General features: G+C 56.9%; 1 protein-coding gene across 4 annotated transcripts in view; it reads left to right on the top strand.

Annotated features, from left to right (window-relative positions):
* Window positions 1-22,630, top strand: part of TEX2 (testis expressed 2) — a 32,261-nt gene extending 9,631 nt beyond the window's left edge. For 3 of the 4 annotated variants that reach the window (XM_044274020.1, XM_044274022.1, XM_044274019.1), the window contains 11 exons: window positions 7,996-9,562; window positions 9,820-10,020; window positions 10,305-10,614; window positions 10,722-10,969; window positions 11,109-11,249; window positions 11,744-11,843; window positions 16,765-16,897; window positions 18,037-18,159; window positions 20,353-20,562; window positions 21,061-21,181; window positions 21,265-22,630. In XM_044274020.1, coding sequence (XP_044129955.1) covers window positions 8,021-9,562; window positions 9,820-10,020; window positions 10,305-10,614; window positions 10,722-10,969; window positions 11,109-11,249; window positions 11,744-11,843; window positions 16,765-16,897; window positions 18,037-18,159; window positions 20,353-20,562; window positions 21,061-21,181; window positions 21,265-21,375 — 3,240 coding nt within the window. In that variant the 5' untranslated portion in view covers window positions 7,996-8,020 and the 3' untranslated portion in view covers window positions 21,376-22,630. Of the gene's footprint in view, window positions 1-7,785; window positions 7,920-7,995; window positions 9,563-9,819; window positions 10,021-10,304; window positions 10,615-10,721; window positions 10,970-11,108; window positions 11,250-11,743; window positions 11,844-16,764; window positions 16,898-18,036; window positions 18,160-20,352; window positions 20,563-21,060; window positions 21,182-21,264 lie in introns of those variants that run through there. The other variant, XM_044274021.1, reaches the window with a different exon arrangement.
* The last annotated feature ends 1,697 nt before the right edge of the window (window positions 22,631-24,327 follow it).

The raw sequence follows: 24,327 nt of genomic DNA, 5'->3' as shown, positions 1-24,327 counted from the left end.
CGCCCCCTGTGTAGGGTTAGATCCCTAGTGCCGCCCCCTGTGTAGGGTTAGATCCCTAGTGCCGCCCCCTGTGTAGGGTTAGATCCCTAGTGCCGCCCCCTGTGTAGGGTTAGATCCCTAGTGCCGCCCCCTGTGTAGGGTTAGATCCCTAGTGCCGCCCCTGTGTAGGTTAGATCCCTAGTGCCGCCCCCTGTGTAGGGTTAGATCCCTAGTGCCGCCCCCTGTGTAGGGTTAGATCCCTAGTGCCGCCCCCTGTGTAGGGTTAGATCCCTAGTGCCGCCCCCTGTGTAGGTTAGATCCCTAGTGCCGCCCCCTGTGTAGGGTTAGATCCTAGTGCCGCCCCCTGTGTAGGGTTAGATCCCTAGTTGCCGCCCCCTGTGTAGGGTTAGATCCCTAGTGCCGCCCCCTGTTAGGGTTAGATCCCTAGTGCCGCCCCTGTGTAGGTTAGATCCTAGTGCCGCCCCCCTGTGTAGGGTTAGATCCCTAGTGCCGCCCCCTGTGTAGGGTTAGATCCCTAGTGCCGCCCCCTGTGTAGGGTTAGATCCTAGTGCCGCCCCCTGTGTAGGGTTAGATCCCTAGTGCCGCCCCCTGTGTAGGGTTAGATCCCTAGTGCCGCCCCCTGTGTAGGGTTAGATCCCTAGTGCCGCCCCCTGTGTAGGGTTAGATCCCTAGTGCCCGCCCCCTGTGTAGGGTTAGATCCCTAGTGCCGCCCCCTGTGTAGGGTTAGATCCCTAGTGCCGCACCCCTGTGTAGGGTTAGATCCCTAGTGCCGCCCCCTGTGTAAAAGGGTTAGATCCCTAGTGCCGCCCCCTGTGTAGGGTTAGATCCCTAGTGCCGCCCCCTGTGTAGGGTTAGATCCCTAGTGCCGCCCCCTGTGTAGGGTTAGATCCCTAGTGCCCCGCCCCCTGTGTAGGGTTAGATCCCTAGTGCCGCCCCCTGTGTAGGGTTAGATCCCTAGTGCCGCCCACTGTGTAGGGTTAGATCCCTAGTGCCGCCCCCTGTGTAGGGGTTAGATCCCTTAGTGCCGCCCCCTGTGTAGGGTTAGATCCCTAGTGCCCGCCCCCTGTGTAGGGTTAGATCCCTAGTGCCCGCACCCTGCTGGTAGGTTAGATCCCTAGTGCCGCCCCTGCCAGCCCCCTGTGTAGGGTTAGATCCCTAGTGCCCGCCCCTGTGTAGGTTAGATCCCTAGTGCCGCCCCCTGTGTAGGTTAGATCCCTAGTGCCGCCCCCTGTGTAGGGTTAGATCCCTAGTGCCCGCCCCCTGTGTAGGGTTAGATCCCTAGTGCCCGCCCACTTGTGTAGGGTTAGATCCCTAGTGCCGCCCCCTGTGTAGGGTTAGATCCCCTAGTGCCGCCCCCCTGTGTAGGGTTAGATCCCTAGTGCCGCCCCCTGTGTAGGGTTAGATCCCTAGTGCCGCCCCCTGTGTAGGGTTAGATCCCTAGTGCCGCCCCCTGTGTAGGGTTAGATCACTAGTGCCGCCCCCTGTGTAGGGTTAGATCCCTAGTGTCGCCCCTGTGTAGGGTTAGATCCCTAGTGCCGCCCCCTGTGTAGGGTTAGATCCCTAGTGCCGCCCCCTGTGTAGGGTTAGATCCCTAGTGCCGCCCCCTGTGTAGGGTTAGATCCCTAGTGCAGCCCCCTGTGTAGGGTTAGATCCCTAGTGCCGCCCCCTGTGTAGGGGTTAGATCCCTAGTGCCGCCCCCTGTGTAGGGTTAGATCCCTAGTGCCGCCCCTGTGTAGGGTTAGATCCCTAGTGCCGCCCCCTGTGTAGGGTAGATCCCTAGTGCCGCCCCCTGTGTAGGGTTAGATCCCTAGTGCCGCCCCCTGTGTAGGGTTAGATCCCTAGTGCCGCCCCCTGTGTAGGGTTAGATCCCTAGTGCCGCCCCCTGTGTAGGGTTAGATCCCTAGTGCCGCCCCCTGTGTAGGGTTAGATCCCTAGTGCCGCCCCCTGTGTAGGGTTAGATCCCTAGTGCCGCCCCCTGTGTAGGGTTAGATCCCTAGTGCCGCCCCCTGTGTAGGGTTAGATCCCTAGTGCCGCCCCCTGTGTAGGGTTAGATCCCTAGTGCCGCCCCTGTGTAGGGTTAGATCCCTAGTGCCGCCCCCTGTGTAGGGTTAGATCCCTAGTGCGCCCCCTGTGTAGGGTTAGATCCTAGTGCCGCCCCCTGTGTAGGTTAGATCCCTAGTGCCGCCCCCTGTGTAGGGTTAGATCCCTAGGCCGCCCCCTGTGTAGGGTTAGATCCCTAGTGCCGCCCCTGGTGTATGGGTTTAGATCCCTAGTGCCGCCCCCTGTGTAGGGTAGATCCCTAGTGCGCCCCCCTGTGTAGGGTTAGATCCCATAGTGCCGCCCTCCTGTAGTAGGGTTTGAGCCCGGAGTGCCGCCCCCTGTGTAGGTTTGATCCTAGTGCCCCTAGGGGGATATAAGACCACTATAGGTACCCCATAGTGTAGGTGTAGATCCCTAGTGCCGACCCCTAGTGTCGGGTTTAGATCCCTAGTGCCGCCCCGTTGTAGGTTCCGCTAGTGCCCGCCCCTGTGTAGGGTTTGATCCCTAGTGCCGCCCCCTTGTAGGGTTGATCCCTAGTGCCGCCCCCTGTGTAGGGTTTGATCCCTAGTGCCGCCCCCTGTGTAGGGTTGATCCCTAGTGCCGCCCCCTGTGTAGGTTTGATCCCTAGTGCCGCCCCCTGTGTAGGGTTTGATCCCTAGTGCCGCCCCCTGTGTAGGGTTTGATCCCTAGTGCCAGCCCCCTGTGTAGGGTTTGATCCCTAGTGCCGCCCCCTGTGTAGGGTTTGATCCCTAGTGCCCGCCCCCTGTGTAGGGTTTGATCCCTAGTGCCGCCCCCTGTGTAGGGTTTGATCCTAGTGGCCGCCCCCTGTGTAGGGTTTGATCCCTAGTGCCGCCCCCTGTGTATGGGTTTGATCCCTAGTGCCGCCCCCTGTGTAGGGTTTGATCCCTAGTGCCGCCCCCTGTGTAGGGTTTGATCCCTAGTGCCGCCCCCTGTGTAGGGTTTGATCCCTAGTGGCCGCCCCCTGTGTAGGGTTTGATCCCTAGTTGGCCGGCCCCCTGTGTAGGGTTTGATCCCTAGTGCCGCAAACCCCTGTTGTAGGGTTTGATCCCTAGTGCCGCCCCTGTGTAGGGTTTGATCCCTAGTGCCGCCCCCTGTGTAGGGTTTGATCCCTAGTGCCGCCCCCTGTGTAGGTTTGATCCCTAGTGCCGCCCCCTGGAGGGTTTGATCCCTAGTGCCGCCCCCTGTGTAGGGTTTATCCCTAGTGCCGCCCCTGTGTAGGGTTTGATCCCTAGTGCCGCCCCCTGTGTAGGGTTTGATCCCTAGTGCCGCCCCCTGTGTAGGGTTTGATCCCTAGTGCCGCCCCTGTGTAGGGTTGATCCCTAGTGCCGCCCCCTGTGTAGGGTTTGATCCCTAGTGCCGCCCCCTGTAGGGTTTGATCCCTAGTGCCGCCCCCTGTGTAGGGTTTGATCCCTAGTGCCGCCCCCTGTGTAGGGTTTGATCCCTAGTGCCGCCCCCTGTGTAGGGTTTGATCCCTAGTGCCGCCCCCTGTGTAGGGTTTGATCCCTAGTGCCGCCCCCTGTGTAGGGTTTGATCCTAGTGCCCCCCCCTGTGTAGGGTTTGATCCCTAGTGCCGCCCCCTGTGTAGGGTTTGATCCCTAGTGCCGCCCCCTGTGTAGGGTTTGATCCCTAGTGCCGCCCCCTGTGTAGGGTTTGATCCCTAGTGCCGCCCCCTGTGTAGGTTTGATCCCTAGTGCCGCCCCCTGTGTAGGGTTTGATCCCTAGTGCCGCCCCCTGTGTAGGGTTTGATCCCTAGTGCCGCCCCCTGTGTAGGGTTTGATCCCTAGTGCCGCCCCCTGTGTAGGGTTTGATCCCTAGTGCCGCCCCTGTGTAGGGTTTGATCCCTAGTGCCGCCCCCTGTGTAGGGTTTGATCCCTAGTGCCGCCCCCTGTGTAGGGTTTGATCCCTAGTGCCGCCCCCTGTGTAGGGTTTGATCCCTAGTGCCGCCCCCGTGTAGGGTTTGATCCCTAGTGCCGCCCCCTGTGTAGGGTTTGATCCCTAGTGCCGCCCCCTGTGTAGGGTTTGATCCCTAGTGCCGCCCCCTGTGTAGGGTTTGATCCCTAGTGCCGCCCCCTGTGTAGGGTTTGATCCCTAGTGCCGCCCCCTGTAGGGTTTGATCCCTAGTGCCGCCCCCTGTGTAGGGTTTGATCCCTAGTGCCGCCCCCTGTGTAGGGTTTGATCCCTAGTGCCGCCCCCTGTGTAGGGTTTGATCCCTAGTGCCGCCCCCTGTGTAGGGTTTGATCCCTAGTGCCGCCCCCTGTGTGTGTAGGTTGATCCCTAGTGCCGCCCCCTGTGTAGGGTTTATCCCTAGTGCCGCCCCCTGTGTAGGGTTTGATCCCTAGTGCCGCCCCCTGTGTAGGGTTTGATCCCTAGTGCCGCCCCCTGTGTAGGGTTTGATCCCTAGTGCCGCCCCCTGTGTAGGGTTTGATCCCTAGTGCCGCCCCCTGTGTAGGGTTTGATCCCTAGTGCCGCCCCCTGTGTAGGGTTTGATCCCTAGTGCCGCCCCCTGTGTAGGGTTTGATCCCTAGTGCCGCCCCCTGTGTAGGGTTTGATCCCTAGTGCCGCCCCTGTGTAGGGTTTGATCCCTAGTGCCGCCCCCTGTGTAGGGTTTGATCCCTAGTGCCGCCCCCTGTGTAGGGTTTGATCCCGAGTGCCATGCCGCCCCTGTGTAGGGTTTGATCCCTAGTGCCGCCCCCTGTGTAGGGTTTGATCCCTAGTGCCGCCCCCTGTGTAGGGTTTGATCCCTAGTGCCGCCCCCTGTGTAGGGTTTGATCCCTAGTGCCGCCCCCTGTGTAGGGTTTGATCCCTAGTGCCGCCCCCTGTGTAGGGTTTGATCCCTAGTGCCGCCCCCTGTGTAGGGTTTGATCCCTAGTGCCGCCCCCTGTGTAGGGTTTGATCCCTAGTGCCGCCCCCCTGTGTAGGGTTTGATCCCTAGTGCCGCCCCCTGGGTAGGGTTTGATCCCTAGTGCCGCCCCCTGTGTAGGTTTGATTCCCTAGTGCCGCCCCCTGTGGTAGGTGTTTGATCCCTAGTGCCGCCCCTGTGTAGGGTTTGATCCCTAGTGCCGCCCCCTGTGTAGGGTTTGATCCCTAGTGCCGCCCCCTGTGTAGGGTTTGATCCCTATTGCCGCCCCCTGTGTAGGGTTTGATCCCTAGTGCCGCCCCCTGTGTAGGGTTTGATCCCTAGTGCCGCCCCCTGTGTAGGGTTTGATCCCTAGTGCCGCCCCCTGTGTAGGGTTTGATCCCTAGTGCCGCCCCCTGTGTAGGGTTTGATCCCTAGTGCCGCCCCCTGTGTAGGGTTTGATCCCTAGTGCCGCCCCCTGTGTAGGGTTTGATCCCTAGTGCCGCCCCCTGTGTAGGGTTTGATCCCTAGTGCCGCCCCTGTGTAGGGTTTGATCCCTAGTGCCGCCCCCTGTGTAGGGTTTGATCCCTAGTGCCGCCCCCTGTGTAGGGTTTGATCCCTAGTGCCGCCCCCTGTGTAGGGTTTGATCCCTAGTGCCGCCCCCTGTGTAGGGTTTGATCCCTAGTGCCGCCCCCTGTGTAGGGTTTGATCCCTAGTGCCGCCCCCTGTGTAGGGTTTGATCCCTAGTGCCGCCCCTGTGTAGGGTTTGATCCCTAGTGCCGCCCCCTGTGTAGGGTTTGATCCCTAGTGCCGCCCCCTGTGGGGTTTGATCCCTAGTGCCGCCCCTGTGTAGGGTTTGATCCCTAGTGCCGCCCCCTGTGTAGGGTTTGATCCCTAGTGCCGCCCCCTGTGTAGGGTTTGATCCCTAGTGCCGCCCCCTGTGTAGGGTTTGATCCCTAGTGCCGCCCCCTGTGTAGGGTTTGATCCCTAGTGCCGCCCCCTGTGTAGGGTTTGATCCCTAGTGCCGCCCCTGTGTAGGGTTTGATCCCTAGTGCCGCCCCCTGTGTAGGGTTTGATCCCTAGTGCCGCCCCTGTGTAGGGTTTGATCCCTAGTGCCGCCCCTGTGTAGGGTTTGATCCCTAGTGCCGCCCCCTGTGTAGGGTTTGATCCCTAGTGCCGCCCCCTGTGTAGGGTTTGATCCCTAGTGCCGCCCCCTGTGTAGGGTTTGATCCCTAGTGCCGCCCCCTGTGTAGGGTTTGATCCCTAGTGCCGCCCCCTGTGTAGGGTTTGATCCCTAGTGCCGCCCCCTGTGTAGGGTTTGATCCCTAGTGCCGCCCCCTGTGTAGGGTTTGATCCCTAGTGCCGCCCCCTGTGTAGGGTTTGATCCCTAGTGCCGCCCCCTGTGTAGGGTTTGATCCCTAGTGCCGCCCCTGTGTAGGGTTTGATCCCTAGTGCCGCCCCCTGTGTAGGGTTTGATCCCTAGTGCCGCCCCCTGTGTAGGGTTTGATCCCTAGTGCCGCCCCCTGTGTAGGGTTTGATCCTAGTGCCGCCCCCTGTGTAGGGTTTGATCCCTAGTGCCGCCCCTGTGTAGGGTTTGATCCCTAGTGCCGCCCCCTGTGTAGGGTTTGATCCCTAGTGCCGCCCCCTGTGTAGGGTTTGATCCCTAGTGCCGCCCCCGTGTAGGGTTTGATCCCTAGTGCCGCCCCCTGTGTAGGGTTTGATCCCTAGTGCCGCCCCCTGTGTAGGGTTTGATCCCTAGTGCCGCCCCCTGTGTAGGGTTTGATCCCTAGTGCCGCCCCTGTGTAGGGTTGATTCCCTAGTGCCGCCCCCTGTGTAGGGTTTTGATCCCTAGTGCCGCCCCCTGTGGTAGGGTTTGATCCTAGTGCCGCCCCCTGTGTAGGGTTTGATCCCTAGTGCCGCCCCCTTTGTAGGGTTTGATCCCTAGTGCCGCCCCCTGTGTAGGGTTTGATCCCTAGTGCCGGCCCCTGTGTAGGGTTTGATCCCTAGTGCCAGCCCCCATGTGTAGGGTTTGATCCTAGTGCCGCCCCCTGTGTAGGGTTTGATCCCTAGTGCCGCCCCCTGTGTAGGGTTGATCCCTAGTGCCGCCACCCTGTGTAGGGTTTGATCCCTAGTGCCGCCCCCTGTGTAGGTTTGATCCCTAGTGCCGCCCCCTGTGTGGTAGGGTTTTGATCCCTAGTGCCAGCCCCCTGTGGTAGGGTTTGATCCCTAGTGCCGGCCCCCCCTGTGTAGGGTTAGATCCCTAGTGCCCGCCCCCTGTGTAGGGTTAGATCCCTAGTGCCGCCCCCTGTGTAGGGTTAGATCCCTAGTGCCGCCCCCTGGAGCACTGTTATATATCACTAGTGTCACCCCCCCCACTTGAGGAGCGCTGTTATATATCACTAGTGTCACCCCCCCCCTTGAGGAGCGCTGTTATATATCACCAGTGCCACCCCCCCCCCCCCCCGGTGCACTGTTATATTATACTAGTGTCTCCCCCTGTACCCTTATATCACTAGTGCTTCAGGAGAGAACTCGAAATGTAGTCCCGGCCTGTGCTGGACATCGGGGGCCTGTAGGTTATTAGCTGTGCCGTCAGGTTCTTCAGGATAGAGCCTCAACCATATGATCCGTCTGTAATGTACCCCGAGGTCTGCAGTACATAGGACTGACCACTAGAGGCAGCAGATCACATACATGTACACACACTGAGACGTATACACATAAGGGCGTACATACACTTGTATGTACATACTACATACAGAGACATGAATACATACGCTAACAGACACACGCGTAGGTATACTTAGACCCATATGTATGGTTGACTCCCGATAGACTCCGGGACGGTCACATCCTGCATTGCGATAGATCTGTGCTCAGTCTCCGCTGCGGATTTCACAATGTAATGAGATGTTTCATCATCATAATCATGTGTTAGATTATACTCTGTGGCGTTACTCAGAGCCCGGTGCTCTCCTACAATGGAGGCAGACTATCCTTCTGGTGGCCAGTGGTGGATAATGTGGGTGACACGGGTGAAGCTGTGGACATGGGTGATGTGATTGATGTCTGCTGACTTGTCTTGTGCCCTTTCGTAGGTCCTGAAACTCTCGTGAGAGTGCAATGACCAGTCTGGACGGCAGCCATGGAGACAAAGCGCGCCAAGCCTCTGCCAAGACCACCGCACCCAAAGTGGAGGTCCAGCGTTCCATTTCCCGAGAGACCATCACCATCCGCTTCTCAGCCATGGGGAAGGAGGAGGAAGAAGAGGAAGAGACTCTCAGCGAGGACCTAGATGACCAGAGCATTGTAACTGCAGTGGAGGCCAGCGAGGACCTCTGCTTTGATACCGGTACACACGTGATCTCTAGCCTTGCTACCTCCCCCGCTAACGCCATGTTAGAGCCTTCATTGCCAACACTGCTACCTGCCGCCAATCCAACCGCACCCACTGTCAGCTCCTTAGAAGCTCAACCTAAGTGCTTCAGCACTGTGCCATTACCCCTGTCAACATCTCACAACAGTCTCGACTCGGCCAACGTGTTCCCTCCCACAGAGCAGAAGCCATCACTGGTCTCCTCACCATCCAAAGTGCTTGCATTGACCATGGCAACCCCCACTGTCTCCAGCCCAAAGCCTTTCTTGAGCTTAGTCAAGTCTCTTTCGACAGAGGTAGAACCTAAAGAGTCCAGCACCTCCATAAGGCACAGGCACTTAATGAAAACTCTGGTGAAATCTCTGTCCACGGACACCTCCAAGCAGGAGGCAGAGGGCGGCTCGCACCGACCGTCTGACTCTAAACTCAACCTGCAACTGTTCAAGCAGTTTACACAGCCCCGAGTGACTGGTGGTGACTCCAAGACAGCCCCGTCTTCTCCTATCACCTCCCCATCCGATGGGCGATCCTTTTTCAAGGTCACTGAAGTGGAAGCCAAGATTGAAGACACAAGGAGACGCTTCTCAGAGGTCATCTATGAGCCCTTTCAGCTGCTCAGTAAAATGATGGGCGACGAGTCTTCAAGCTACAGGTCCAAAGCCTTATCTTCCAGTGCTTCAGAGCTGTCCAGCCTATCCAGCCTCAATGGTCACCTGGAGACGAATAACAACTACAGCATCAAAGAGGAGGAAGGAGACGCCGAGAATGATTACTGCTCCCCTGAGTCCAATCCTCCAAGGGAGGAGAAGTCTCCAGAACACAGAAAGGAACCTGTAATGTCTCCATTAGTGAGGGATGCTGGGAGTAGGTCTGCCACCCTGGCTCTGGAGAAATGCTCTCTGTCTGCTCTGGCCAGCAAGGAGGACGAAGAGTTCACAGAGCTTTACTCTGAAGACTTTGACTTTGAGGATGAGGAGGATGGTGCAGCGGAGGCTCCTGAGGAGGAGGCTGGGCTCTGTGCTTCCTCTGAAGATGAGCGTGATGTGTATTTAGAACAATGCGAAGTTCCAGTGCTGACTCTGTGCCTCCTCGTACTCTCCGTCTACGCTTATTTTATACTCCCCCTCCCCAGTTACTTTGAAGGACTCTGTTTGGGAATGGGCTTTGGTTTCATGGCTGCCATCGCCATGATTTGGTTTTTTGCGTTTCCTCGTTCTCCACATCGCTGCCTGCGCCAACACGAGACCCCAGCGGAGCCGCTGAACATCACCGAGCCTGACATATGGAAGGTAAGTTACAATGTGTGGTGCATGCTGGGAAGTGATAGATGCATGGTAGAAGGTGGTCTGTTCCAGCTATAGTTTTTATGATGGTAAGTTGCCACAGGGTTTTCTTGTAGGTGGTTTCTCTGCATCTCTCCATCATCTAGGGTATATGGAAGCCCCAGGAAAGTCCTGCTCTGTCAGTGACCTGACAGGGAGGTGACCCACTTTGTGTGTGCCACTGGTCTGGTAGCATCTTCTGATTGTTTGTTTGTGTCTCTTAGGGATGGATGAACGAGATCCAGAGCTATGACCCAGAGACATATCACGCCACCATGACCCAGTCCGTGTTTGTCCGCCTGGAAGGTTCCACGCTACGCCTGTCTAAACCCAACAAGAACGTCTCCCGTAGAGCCATATACAATGAGGCCAAACCCGACGTCACCTATGTCAGCCAGAAGATATACGAGCTGGTGGACAGCAAGGTAAGGAGAGCTCTGGAGCGGCCGCCCTAGCGCCTGGTAGCGAGGAGCGGCCGCCCTAGCGCCTGGTAGCGAGGAGCGGCCGCCCTAGCGCCTGGTAGCGAGGAGCGGCCGCCCTAGCGCCTGGTAGCGAGGAGCGTCCGCCCTAGCGCCTGGTAGCGAGGAGCGGCCGCCCTAGCGCCTGGTAGCGAGGAGCGGCCGCCCTAGCGCCTGGTAGCGAGGAGCGGCCGCCCTAGCGCCTGGTAAGGTGGTATCACCCACTGACGCTCGCTCTTGGGGCCACACAGGTCCATCTTGTCCCGCAGAGTCTGGCGCGGAAGCGTCTCTGGAATAAGAAGTACCCCATCTGTCTGGAACTGGGCCGGCAGGAAGATTTCATGTCCAAAGCTCAGGGGGATAAAGAGAGCACAGAGGAGAAAGCGGAGACCCAAGCCGAAGATGGCAAGAAGAGCGGGGCCCTTGGGGCCAAGGACCAAGTGCTTTACCTGTTTGGGAGGTCAGGCAGAGAGAAGGAGGAATGGTTCCACAGGTTTCTTCTGGCCTCCAGGATGAAGGCCGACATGAAGAAAGCAGGCGGAGCTGCAGCTTTGAAGTCAGGTATTAGCGCCACATGGGTCCACAGCCAGGACATGTCCACAAGATGGCGGCCCCTGGTGACGGTATGTATCGGTAGATCCTTACAGCTTGTCCTCCTGTCCCTTCAGGGCCCCTGCTCTCACACAGCAGGCAGAGCAGCCAGTCCGGGGCCCTGGGCCACAGCCGCAGCAGCAGTAAGGGCAGCATGGATGAAGTGATAGCCCAGGTCCGGGCCAAGGAGCTGCCCGCAAACGTCCGGCAGAAGATGCTGCTGGACTATGGTGTGTACATGGCCCGGTGCGTCCCACAGGAGGAGAGGAGCCCAGACGAAAGCCCTGCCACCAGTGCCAACAGCAGCCCCACAGCAGCCAAGAAGGTGAGGGGGCAGCCGGGCCACTGGGGACTGTGCGGGACCTGGGACCCTAGAGCAGAGTGTGTCCCCTGGCTCTGGGCCGCCATGTCATTCCAGGCTCCGCCCTCTGAAGGGCGTGTGGCTAATGCATGTCTCCTGACAGGTGGTCGCGGAACAGGCGGTTCTGGAGCAGCAGGCCTGGGTCAACGCTCTGCTCGGGAGGATGTTCTGGGACTTCCTGAGGGAGAAGTACTGGTCCGACCTGGTGTCAAAAAAGATCCAGATGAAGCTCAGCAAAATCAAGGTGGGTGTTTACTTGTGGTCAGGGCAATATAAAAACCGAAGAGAAGACGCAAGTCGCCACTACCCTCATCATTGTTCTGGCTGAGATGCCGGGTCAGTGATTCCCCATCACTGGAGGGAAACCCATCAGAGCAGTCTGTAAGAATTAACCCTCTCCTGGCACAGTACCCTGGTAGGGGGTGTCCTCAGAGACGCAGCCGCTGACGTCAGTGGGTAGCGCCCGCACTCTGCAGAGGAGTAATGGCTGGCACCACCTCGCTGCTTCTTGCTCCATTATGTGTCCTGTGCCTCTGTGAACGCCCCCTGCTGGGCAGCTCAGACCTGATGACTCCCCCCCCCATTCCATGTACACAGGAGATCCACCATTGTGTCCCTCCCATATTGAGCATCTGTGGGGGTTGCTTACATTTTGGGGGTCCATGCCCCCCCCTCCCCCCAATCACTGGTCATTATATGATGATTTCTGCTTATAATGGTGCCGCTCGTGTCCCGCAGCTGCCATACTTCATGAATGAACTGACGCTGACCGAGCTGGACATGGGGGTGTCTGTGCCGAAAATCCTGCAAGCCTTCCAGCCAACCATAGACCACAGAGGTAATAGTATCCGCACCAGCACACTACAATCACTCCACCTGCACTATAATCACTGAGGATGGAGCACAGCACTACAATCACTACACCTGCACCATAATCACTGAGGATGGAGCACAGCACTACAATCACTCCACCTGCACCATAATCACTGAGGATGGAGCGCAGCACTACAATCACTCCACCTGCACTACAATCACTGAGGATGGAGCGCAGCACTACAATCACTCCACCTACACTACAATCACTGCACCTGCACCATAATCACTGAGGATGGAGCGCAGCACTACAATCACTGCACCTGCACCATAATCACTGAGGATGGAGCGCAGCACTACAATCACTGCACCTGCACCATAATCACTGAGGATGGAGCGCAGCACTACAATCACTCCACCTGCACCATAATCACTGAGGGTGGAGCACAGCACTACAATCACTCCACCTGCACTATAACCACTTAGGATGGAGCACAGCACTACAATCACTCCACCTGCACTATAATCACTGAGGGTGGAGCGCAGCACTACAATCACTGCACCTGCATTATAATCACTGAGGATGGAGCGCAGCACTACAATCACTCCACCTGCACTATAATCACTGAGGATGGAGCGCAGCACTACAATCACTCCACCTGCACTATAACCACTTAGGATGGAGCACAGCACTACAATCACTGCACCTGCACTATAATCACTGAGGATGGAGCACAGCACTACAATCACTCCACCTGCACAATAATCACTGAGGATGGAGTGCAGCACTACAATCACTCCACCTGCACCATAATCACTGAGGATGGAGCGCAGCACTACAATCACTCCACCTGCACTACAATCACTGAGGATGGAGCGCAGCACTACAATCACTGCACCTGCACCATAACCACTGAGGATGGAGCACAGCACTACAATCACTCCACCTGCACTATAACCACTTAGGATGGAGCACAGCACTACAATCACTCCACCTGCACTACAATCACTGAGGATGGAGCACAGCACTACAATCACTCCACCTGCACTACAATCACTGAGGGTGGAGCGCAGCACTACAATCACTCCACCTGCACCATAATCACTGAGGATGGAGCGCAGCACTACAATCACTCCACCTGCACTATAATCACTGAGGATGGAGCGCAGCACTACAATCACTGCACCTGCACTATAATCACTGAGGATGGAGCGCAGCACTACAATCACTGCACCTGCATTATAATCACTGAGGGTGGAGCACAGCACTACAATCACTGCACCTGCATTATAATCACTGAGGATGGAGCGCAGCACTACAATCACTGCACCTGCACCATAATCACTGAGGGTGGAGCGCAGCACTACAATCACTGCACCTGCACCATAACCACTGAGGATGGAGCGCAGCACTACAATCACTGCACCTGCACCATAATCACTGAGGATGGAGCGCAGCACTACAATCACTCCACCTGCACCATAACCACTTAGGATGGAGCACAGCACTACAATCACTGCACCTGCACTATAATCACTGAGGATGGAGCGCAGCACTACAATCACTGCACCTGCACCATAATCACTGAGGATGGAGCGCAGCACTACAATCACTCCACCTGCACCATAATCACTGAGGATGGAGCGCAGCACTACAATCACTCCACCTGCACTATAATCACTGAGGGTGGAGCGCAGCACTACAATCACTGCACCTGCACCATAATCACTGAGGATGGAGCGCAGCACTACAATCACTGCACCTGCACTATAATCACTGAGGATGGAGCGCAGCACTACAATCACTGCACCTGCACCATAATCACTGAGGGTGGAGCGCAGCACTACAATCACTGCACCTGCACCATAATCACTGAGGATGGAGCACAGCACTACAATCACTCCACCTGCACCATAACCACTGAGGATGGAGCGCAGCACTACAATCACTCCACCTGCACTATAATCACTGAGGATGGAGCGCAGCACTACAATCACTCCACCTGCACTACAATCACTGAGGATGGAGCGCAGCACTACAATCACTGCACCTGCACCATAATCACTGAGGATGGAGCGCAGCACTACAATCACTGCACCTGCACTACAATCACAGGATGGAGCGCAGCACTACAATCACTACACCTGCACCATAACCACTGAGGATGGAGCGCAGCACTACAATCACTGCACCTGCACCATAATCACTGAGGGTGGAGCACAGCACTACAATCACTGCACCTGCACTACAATCACTGAGGATGGAGCGCAGCACTACAATCACTGCACCTGCACCATAATCACTGAGGATGGAGCGCAGCACTACAATCACTCCACCTGCACTATAATCACTGAGGATGGAGCGCAGCACTACAATCACTGCACCTGCACCATAACCACTGAGGATGGAGCGCAGCACTACAATCACTCCACCTGCACTATAATCACTGAGGATGGAGCGCAGCACTACAATCACTCCACCTGCACTATAATCACTGAGGATGGAGCGCAGCACTACAATCACTGCACCTGCACCATAATCACTGAGGATGGAGCGCAGCACTACAATCACTGCACCTGCACCATAATCACTGAGGATGGAGCGCAGCACTACAATCACTCCACCTGCACCATAATCACTGAGGATGGAGCGCAGCACTACAATCACTGCACCTGCACCATAATCACTGAGGATGGAGCGCAGCACTACAATCACTGCACCTGCACCATAATCACTGAGGGTGGAGCGCAGCACTACAATCACTGCACCTGCACCATAACCACTGAGGATGGAGCGCAGCACTACAATCACTCCACCTGCACTATAATCACTGAGGATGGAGCGCAGCACTACAATCACTGCACCTGCACCATAACCACTGAGGATGGAGCGCAGCACTACAATCACTGCACCTGCACCATAATCACTGAGGATGGAGCGCAGCACTACAATCACTACACCTGCACTACAATCACTGAGGATGGAGCGCAGCACTACAATCACTGCACCTGCACCATAATCACTGAGGGTGGAGCGCAGCACTGCAATCACTCCACCTGCACCATAATCACTGAGTATGGAGCGCAGCACTACAATCACTCCACCTGCACTATAATCACTGAGGGTGGAGCACAGCACTACAATCACTGAGGATGGAGCGCAGCACTACAATCACTGCACCTGCACCATAATCACTGAGGGTGGAGCGCAGCACTACAATCACTGCACCTGCACCATAATCACTGAGGGTGGAGCGCAGCACTACAATCACTGCACCTGCACTATAATCACTGAGGGTGGAGCACAGCACTACAATCACTGCACCTGCACCATAATCACTGAGGGTGGAGCGCAGCACTACAATCACTGCACCTGCACCATAATCACTGAGGATGGAGCGCAGCACTACAATCACTGCACCTGCACCATAATCACTGAGGATGGAGCACAGCACTACAATCACTCCACCTGCACCATAATCACTGAGGGTGGAGCGCAGCACTACAATCACTCCACCTGCACCATAACCACTGAGGATGGAGCGCAGCACTACAATCACTCCACCTGCACTATAATCACTGAGGATGGAGCGCAGCACTACAATCACTGCACCTGCACCATAACCACTGAGGATGGAGCACAGCACTACAATCACTGCACCTGCACCATAACCACTGAGGATGGAGCGCAGCACTACAATCACTCCACCTGCACCATAATCACTGAGGATGGAGCGCAGCACTACAATCACTGCACCTGCACTACAATCACTGAGGATGGAGCACAGCACTACAATCACTGCACCTGCACCATAATCACTGAGGATGGAGCGCAGCACTACAATCACTGCACCTGCACCATAATCACTGAGGATGGAGCGCAGCACTACAATCACTCCACCTGCACCATAACCACTGAGGATGGAGCGCAGCACTACAATCACTGCACCTGCACTATAATCACTGAGGATGGAGCGCAGCACTACAATCACTGCACCTGCACTATAATCACTGAGGATGGAGCACAGCACTACAATCACTGCACCTGCACTACAACCACTGAGGATGGAGCGCAGCACTACAATCACTGCACCTGCACCATAATCACTGAGGATGGAGCGCAGCACTACAATCACTGCACCTGCACTATAACCACTGAGGATGGAGCGCAGCACTACAATCACTGCACCTGCACTATAATCACTGAGGATGGAGCACAGCACTACAATCACTGCACCTGCACCATAATCACTGAGGGTGGAGCGCAGCACTACAATCACTGCACCTGCACCATAATCACTGAGGATGGAGCGCAGCACTACAATCACTGCACCTGCACCATAATCACTGAGGATGGAGCGCAGCACTACAATCACTCCACCTGCACCATAACCACTGAGGATGGAGCGCAGCACTACAATCACTGCACCTGCACTATAATCACTGAGGATGGAGCGCAGCACTACAATCACTGCACCTGCACTATAATCACTGAGGATGGAGCACAGCACTACAATCACTGCACCTGCACTACAACCACTGAGGATGGAGCGCAGCACTACAATCACTGCACCTGCACCATAATCACTGAGGATGGAGCGCAGCACTACAATCACTGCACCTGCACTATAACCACTGAGGATGGAGCGCAGCACTACAATCACTGCACCTGCACTATAATCACTGAGGATGGAGCACAGCACTACAATCACTCCACCTGCACTACAATCACTGAGGATGGAGCGCAGCACTACAATCACTCCACCTGCACCATAATCACTGAGGATGGAGCGCAGCACTACAATCACTCCACCTGCACCATAATCACTGAGGATGGAGCGCAGCACTATAACCACTGAGGATGGAGCACAGCACTACTATGCTGTACTGCCTGAGATGGAGCAGACCCTCATGGTGGAGTAACGGATCTCTTCTTGCTGTTTCAGGTCTGTGGACGGATTTGGAGATTTCCTACAACGGATCTTTTCTTATGACTTTAGAAACAAAAATGAACCTGACCAGACTGGGGAAGGAGCCGCTCGGGGAAGCCTTCAAAGTGGGCGAGAGCGGGAAAGAAGGGTGAGCATTCCCAGATGAGCCAGTGGAGGATTGTGGGAGTAGATTATACGGAGTAGAGGTGGATCCTGGGCGCGGAGTAGGGGTGGATGCTGGGCGCGGAGTAGAGGTGGATGCTGGGCGCGGAGTAGAGGTGGATGCTGGGCGCGGAGTAGGGGTGGATGCTGGGCGCGGAGTAGGGGTGGATGCTGGGCGCGGAGTAGGGGTGGATGCTGGGCGCGGAGTAGGGGTGGATGCTGGGCGCGGAGTAGGGGTGGATGCTGGGCGCGGAGTAGGGGTGGATGCTGGGCGCGGAGTAGGGGTGGATGCTGGGCGCGGAGTAGGGGTGGATGCTGGGCGCGGAGTAGGGGTGGATGCTGGGCGCGGAGTAGGGGTGGATGCTGGGCGCGGAGTAGGGGTGGATGCTGGGCGCGGAGTAGGGGTGGATGCTGGGCGCGGAGTAGGGGTGGATGCTGGGCGCGGAGTAGGGGTGGATGCTGGGCGCGGAGTAGGGGTGGATGCTGGGCGCGGAGTAGGGGTGGATGCTGGGCGCGGAGTAGGGGTGGATGCTGGGCGCGGAGTAGGGGTGGATGCTGGGCGCGGAGTAGGTGTTTTGGGTTGATGATGGATGCTGGGCGGAGTAGATGGATTGGATCGAGGAGTTATGAGTTGAGGAGGTTTGCGGTGCTGCCCCCCATTCTGTGCACCGCAGTATTAATGAGTCTCTCCGTCTTTCTCTTTGCCTCCTCCTGGGATTTCTGATGGGTGAGTGTAAGACACGGAACGCTAAGCGCCGCTCCCCCTGTGATCACATGACACTGACAGCTCAGGACCTCCCTCCCCCGACCTATATGTATAAAGTAGTGGACCCCCTCCCCCGACCTGTGTGTATAAAGTAGTGGACCCCCTCCCCCGACCTGTGTGTATAAAGTAGTGGACCCCCTCCCCCGACCTGTGTATAAAGTAGTGGACCCTCTCCCCCGACCTGTGTGTATAAAGTAGTGGACCCCCTCCCCATGTAGTAGTCCTCTGTCCCTCCCCTGACTGAGCATGTTGGCTCCTCTGAACCGTGTCACTACCCACAATGCCTTGCAGGTTGTGATGTGTACATGCCCTCAGTGCTTCACAGCGATGCTCATACCTCTGCCTGTTGTCTCTATCAGCGCCAGACCGAGGGCCTATTACCTGGCAGACAGCGATGAGGAGTCGTCCAGTGCTGGATCATCTGATGAAGAAGATGCAGCAGAGATGACCAGTGACCGGCTGCAGACGCCCGGAGCAGAGGGGTGAGCTTCTGCGCAACTGGATCACGTGCTGGCTCCTGTGTGTACCTCAGGGGCGGGGTCACATGTATGACTGACAGCTGGAACTTTTCAAGTGTTGGGTTTACATGTGTGCACAGGGACCACTCCCTCTCTCTGTCCGGGTCCTCTCTGCAGTCTCCCTCTCTCTGTCCGGGTCCTCTCTGCAGTCTCCCTCTCTCTGTACGGGGTCCTCTCTGCAGTCTCCCTCTCTCTCTGTCTGGGGTCCTCTCTGCAGTCTCCCTCTCTCTGTCCGGGTCCTCTCTGCAGTCTCCCTCTCTCTCTGTGTACGGGGTCCTCTCTGCAGTCTCCCTCTCTCTCTGTGTACGGGGTCCTCTCTGCAGTCTCCCTCTCTCTCTGTGTACGGGGTCCTCTCTGCAGTCTCCCTCTCTCTGTGTACGGGGTCCTCTCTGCAGTCTCCCTCTCTCTGTGTACGGGGTCCTCTCTGCAGTCTCCCTCTCTCTGTGTACGGGGTCCTCTCTGCAGTCTCCCTCTCTCTGTGTACGGGGTCCTCTCTGCAGTCTCCCTCTCTCTGTGTACGGGGTCCTCTCTGCAGTCTCCCTCTCTCTCTCTGTGTACAGGGTCCTCTCTGCAGTCTCCCTCTCTCTCTGTGTACAGGGTCCTCTCTGCAGTCTCCTCTCTCTCTGTGTACAGGGTCCTCTCTGCAGTCTCCCTCTCTCTCTGTGTACGGGGTCCTCTCTGCAGTCTCCCTCTCTCTCTCTGTGTACAGGGTCCTCTCTGCAGTCTCCCTCTCTCTCTCTGTGTACGGGGTCCTCTCTGCAGTCTCCCTCTCTCTCTGTGTACAGGATCCTCTCTGCAGTCTCCTCTCTCTCTGTGTACAGGGTCCTCTCTGCAGTCCTCTCTCTCTTTATGGGGTCCTCTCTGCAGTCTCCGTCTCTCTCTGTGTACAGGGTCCTCTCTGCAGTCTCTCTCTCTTTATGGGGTCCTCTCTGCAGTCTCCCTCTCTCTCTGTGTACAGGGTCCTCTCTGCAGTCTCTCTCTCCTTATGGGGTCCTCTCTGCAGTCTCCCTCTCTCTCTCTGTGTACAGGGTCCTCTCTGCAGTCTCCCTCTCTCTCTGTGTACAGGATCCTCTCTGCAGTCTCCCTCTCTCTCTGTGTACAGGGTCCTCTCTGCAGTCTCTCTCTCTTTATGGGGTCCTCTCTGCAGTCTCCGTCTCTCTCTGTGTACAGGGTCCCTCTCTGCAGTCCTCTCTCTCTTTATGGGGTCCTCTCTGCAGTCTCCCTCTCTCTCTGTGTACAGGGTCCTCTCTGCAGTCCTCTCTCTCCTTATGGGGTCCTCTCTGCATTCCTCCCTCTCTCTGTGTACAGGGTCCTCTCTGCAGTCTCCCTCTCTCTGTGTACAGGGTCCTCTCTGCAGTCCTCCCTCTCTCTGTGTACGGGGTCCCTCTGCAGTCTCCCTCATCTCTGTCCCGGGTCCTCTCTACTCTTGTACAGTCTCCCTCTCTCTCTGTGTACAGGGTCCTCTCTGCAGTCCTCCTCTCTCTCTCTGTGTACAGGGTCCTCTCTGCAGTCTCCCTCTCTCTCTGTGTACAGGGTCCTCTCTGCAGTCTCCCTCTCTCTTTGTGTACAGGGTCCTCTCTGCAGTCTCCCTCTCTCTCTCTGTGTACAGGGTCCTCTCTGCAGTCTCCCTCTCTCTCTGTGTACAGGGTCCTCTCTGCAGTCTCCCTCTCTCTCTGTGTACAGGGTCCTCTCTGCAGTCTCCCTCTCTCTCTGTGTACAGGGTCCTCTCTGCAGTCTCCCTCTCTCTTTGTGTACAGGGTCCTCTCTGCAGTCTCCCTCTCTCTCTGTGTACAGGGGTCCTCTCTGCAGTCTCCCTCTCTCTCTGTGTACAGGGTCCTCTCTGCAGTCTCCCTCTCTCTTTGTGTACAGGGTCCTCTCTGCAGTCTCCCTCTCTCTCTGTGTACAGGGTCCTCTCTGCAGTCTCCCTCTCTCCTCTGTGTACAGGGTCCTCTCTGCAGTCTCTCTCTCTCTCTGTGTACAGGGTCCTCTCTGCAGTCTCCCTCTCTCTGTGTACGGGGTCCTCTCTCTCTGTGTACGGGGTCCTCTCTGCAGTCGTCCTCTCTGCAGTCTCCCTCTCTCTGTACGGGGTCTTCTCTGCAGTCTCCCTCTCTCTGCAGTCTCTTTTCTCCGGTCTAGCCTTGCGTCTCTCTCTTGCAGGTACGCGGGGCCTCATCGAACGAGCAAGATCATGAGATTTGTAGATAAAATCACCAAATCCAAATATTTTCAGAAGGCAACAGAGACAGAGTTTATAAAGAAGAAGATTGAAGAAGTGTCGAACACCCCGCTGCTGCTGACCGTGGAGGTGCAGGAGTGCCGAGGAACGCTGGCCATCAACATCCCCCCTCCCCCGACTGACCGCATCTGGTGAGTGACAGCCGTTCTCTGCTGTGCATCCCCTGTGCTGCTTTTCTTCATCTGCTTTAGCTCTGCTGTGTCCTCTGCTGTTCTGTGTGCCTTCAGTGATTTCTCCTTTCCCACCACGCTTCCGTGTGCACCCCCCGGCGGGCTCCCCTGGTGTGCACCCCCCCCGGCGGGCTCCCCTGGTGTGCACCCCCCCCGGCGGGCTCCCCTGGTGTGCACCCCCCCCGGCGGGCTCCCCTGGTGTGCACCCCCCCCGGCGGGCTCCCCTGGTGTGCACCCCCCCCGGCGGGCTCCCCTGGTGTGCACCCCCCCCGGCGGGCTCCCCTGGTGTGCACCCCCCCCGGCGGGCTCCCCTGGTGTGCACCCCCCCCGGCGGGCTCCCCTGGTGTGCACCCCCCCCGGCGGGCTCCCCTGGTGTGCACCCCCCCCGGCGGGCTCCCCTGGTGTGCACCCCCCCTGCTTCTGGCGTCATTTCACTCTGGTTTCGTTCCCGCACACAAGGTACGGTTTCCGGACACCCCCACATCTGGAGCTAAAAGCGCGGCCAAAACTTGGGGAGAGGGAGGTGACCCTCGCTCATGTCACTGAGTGGATCGAGAAGAAACTGGAGCAGGAGTTTCAGGTGAGACAGACGACATGGCGGAGGGGCCGTGTTACGTGTTGCAGTATGACGTGTACGTGACGTTCTTCTTCTCTCCCACATAGAAAATCTTCGTCATGCCAAACATGGATGACGTGTACGTGAACATCATGCACTCGGCCATGGACCCGCGATCCGGCGGAGAGGCGGAGGAGGCGGTGGCGGAGGCTCAGTGATGGCGGCCATGCTGTTTACAGTGTTATAGACTTTTCTTTACCATTGATTTGTGCCTGTCACCCCCCTTCCCCCCGGAGTCGCACTAGACCCTGGGGGGAGCGCACGGAGGAGAGCCCCATGTGTGAAGGAAGGCGCTGCGAGTATGGAGGGAATGTGCTGCAGCATAACCCGTGGGGTGTATAGAGGCCATAAGTCTACCCTAATCCCCGGCGTGCGCATTCTGTGTCGCTGCGCTCCCCTCCCTGCACGAGCCAACGCGATGGGGGAGGGCTGCACCGTGACACAGCATGACTGCCGCTGAACCAGGACCAATAATCACTACATACAGGACGAGCCCGTGAGGAGGAAGCTCCGCCCTGTAACGCCCGCCCCGGGTTCCACTGGTAGATGGAAGGAGCCATGACCCAGCAGTACCGGCGCTGCGCCGGCAGGGGGCTCAGCTAATTCCATGACCAAACCTCTCTCCTGTGCAGCCCCCTGCTGGCGGCCAGTGGTACTACACTACATTCCGCCGCTGGGCCCTCCCATAGATTTGTTAACCCTATGAAGGAATAATTGCGCCGTTTTCTGGCCGCTAATTAGAGGTTTAATTTATTGTATGAGGCTATTTTTCTGTGATCTGTAGAGAAGGAGCATATGATGCTTTATGTCGTGACGTACAATCGTAGAGCGCCGGCCCTCGGCCGCTCGATACTAAGGTTATAGCAGCGCACACAACCGCAGCAAGCGTAGAGCCAAGATGGCCGCCCCAGACTTTTACTTTTTGCAGAGTTCTGGTAAATTTGCCAAGTTTCCTTTGTTTACATCAATGTCTTATTCTCCGGTGATTTTATGGAGATTTATTTTATTTTTATTTTTTTATTTTTATTTTTTAAACCTTTTCTGACTGCGCGTCTCGTCTGCGCTTGTGGCGGCGTCCGTCTTCTATGTGCAATGAATACTCCATACATCCTGACCCCTGTGATATTAACCCACCCAGTGCTGGAAGGCGTTAAAGTGTCGGTGAGGACAGTGTGACGGGGTCTGCTCCCCCAAATCTGCTTTATAGTCAGAGCTGCAGGCGGGCGGACCCCCCCCCAGCAAACTGCACTACATGGGGGGGGGGGGGGGGGTGACTGCAGTGGAGCGCCGGGGTCTACGTCTGCACTCACGCCGCGCGCTCCCGGCTCTGCTGTGTTCACGCTGCACTAGGTCTTATTTGTGGGTGATCAGAATCTGCTCATTGTTTTATTAAATAAATCTTTTTTGCCACTGCCGCGCTTTATTCTGAATACGTCCCGCGCAGGACGCTCGCTCCCGTACGATATATGATGGCTGTACCGACTGTGCCGTATGTGAACACTCCCCACAGGCAGGGTCTCTTCTCCTGCACACGACCGTATCCGGTCCGCGTTAAAACGGACAAGAATAGGACGTGCGCGTCGGATTGGATGCGGACTAAAACTACGGCCGTGTGCATGAGGCCTAAATATAATGCTCCTGTGCTGATGCCCCCCCCCAAGTTTCTGGGGGCTGAGCAGCGGCGCCCCTGATGTGATGGAAGCAGAAGAGGTAGCCGGAGGCATGGCACCTGCCTAGCAGACTGTGCTCATAGGGATCAGCGGCGCCCCTGCTATGATGGAAACAGAAGAGGTAGCCGGAGGCATGGCACCTGCATAGCAGACTGTGCTCATAGGGATCAGCGGCGCCCCTGATGTGATGGAAGCAGAAGAGGTAGCTGGAGGCATGGCACCTGCATAGCAGACCGTGCTCATAGGGATCAGCGGCGCCCCTGATGTGATGGAAGCAGAAGAGGTAGCCGGAGGCATGGCACCTGCATAGCAGACCGTGCTCATAGGGATTAGCGGCGCCCCTGATGTGATGGAAGCAGAAGAGGTAGCCGAAGGCATAGCCAGACTGTGCTCATAGGGATCAGCGGCGCCCCTGATGTGATGGAAGCAGAAGAGGTAGCCGGAGGCATGGCACCTGCATAGCAGACCGTGCTCATAGGGATTAGCGGCGCCCCTGATGTGATGGAAGCAGAAGAGGTAGCCGAAGGCATAGCAGACTGTGCTCATAGGGATCAGCAGCGCCCCTGCTATGATGGAAGCAGAAGAGGTAGCCGGAGGCATGGCACCTGCCTAGCAGACTGCTCATAGGGATCAGTGGCGCCCCTGATGTGATGGAAACAAAAGAGGTAGCCGGAGGCATGGCACCTGCATAGCAGACCGTGCTCATAGGGATCAGCGGCGCCCCTGATGTGATGGAAGCAGAAGAGGTAGCTGGAGGCATGGCACCTGCATAGCAGACTGTGCTCATAGGGATCAGCGGCGCCCCTGATGTGATGGAAGCAGAAGAGGTAGCTGGAGGCATGGCACCTGCATAGCAGACTGTGCTCATAGGGATCAGCGGCGCCCGATGTGATGGAAGCAGAAGAGGTAGCTGGAGGCATGGCACCTGCATAGCAGACTGTGCTCATAGGGATCAGCGGCGCCCCTGATGCGATGGAAGCAGAAGAGGTAGCTGGAGGCATGGCACCTGCATAGCAGACTGTGGTGGAGGAGCTGAATCCCACAGCTTGTCCGTTTCTTCAGGGCGGAGTTCACATCTTGTAACGGGGGGGGGGGTCAGCTGAGGGATTCATCAGGTGGAGACACTTCCCAATGTCCTGTGATTGAGTCCCATCACACCGCTCCTACGCAGCAGCCGCGCTCGTGTCTCGTCCACCTCCAATCTGCTCTGCTGCGGTGGCCAAAACCTCTGGATACAAGGCACACCGCCCCTTTAAGGGCTCATGCACAAGGCAATATGTATTTTGTGGTTCTTAAAAAAAAAGACGCAAAAAACACAGATGAGGACCATGTGCATTCCGAATTTTGAGGAACGGAACAGCTGGCTCCTAATAGAACAGTCCTGTCCGTGATGCAGCCAATAACAGGTTCTATTTTTTTGTGGAACGGACATATGGAGAC

Source organism: Bufo gargarizans, unplaced genomic scaffold (assembly GCF_014858855.1).
Source record: "Bufo gargarizans isolate SCDJY-AF-19 unplaced genomic scaffold, ASM1485885v1 original_scaffold_1395_pilon, whole genome shotgun sequence".
In the NCBI taxonomy this organism is placed as follows: domain Eukaryota; kingdom Metazoa; phylum Chordata; class Amphibia; order Anura; family Bufonidae; genus Bufo; species Bufo gargarizans.
Note: the sequence above shows the minus strand (reverse complement) of the source record. Positions and strands in the feature narration are given on the sequence as shown.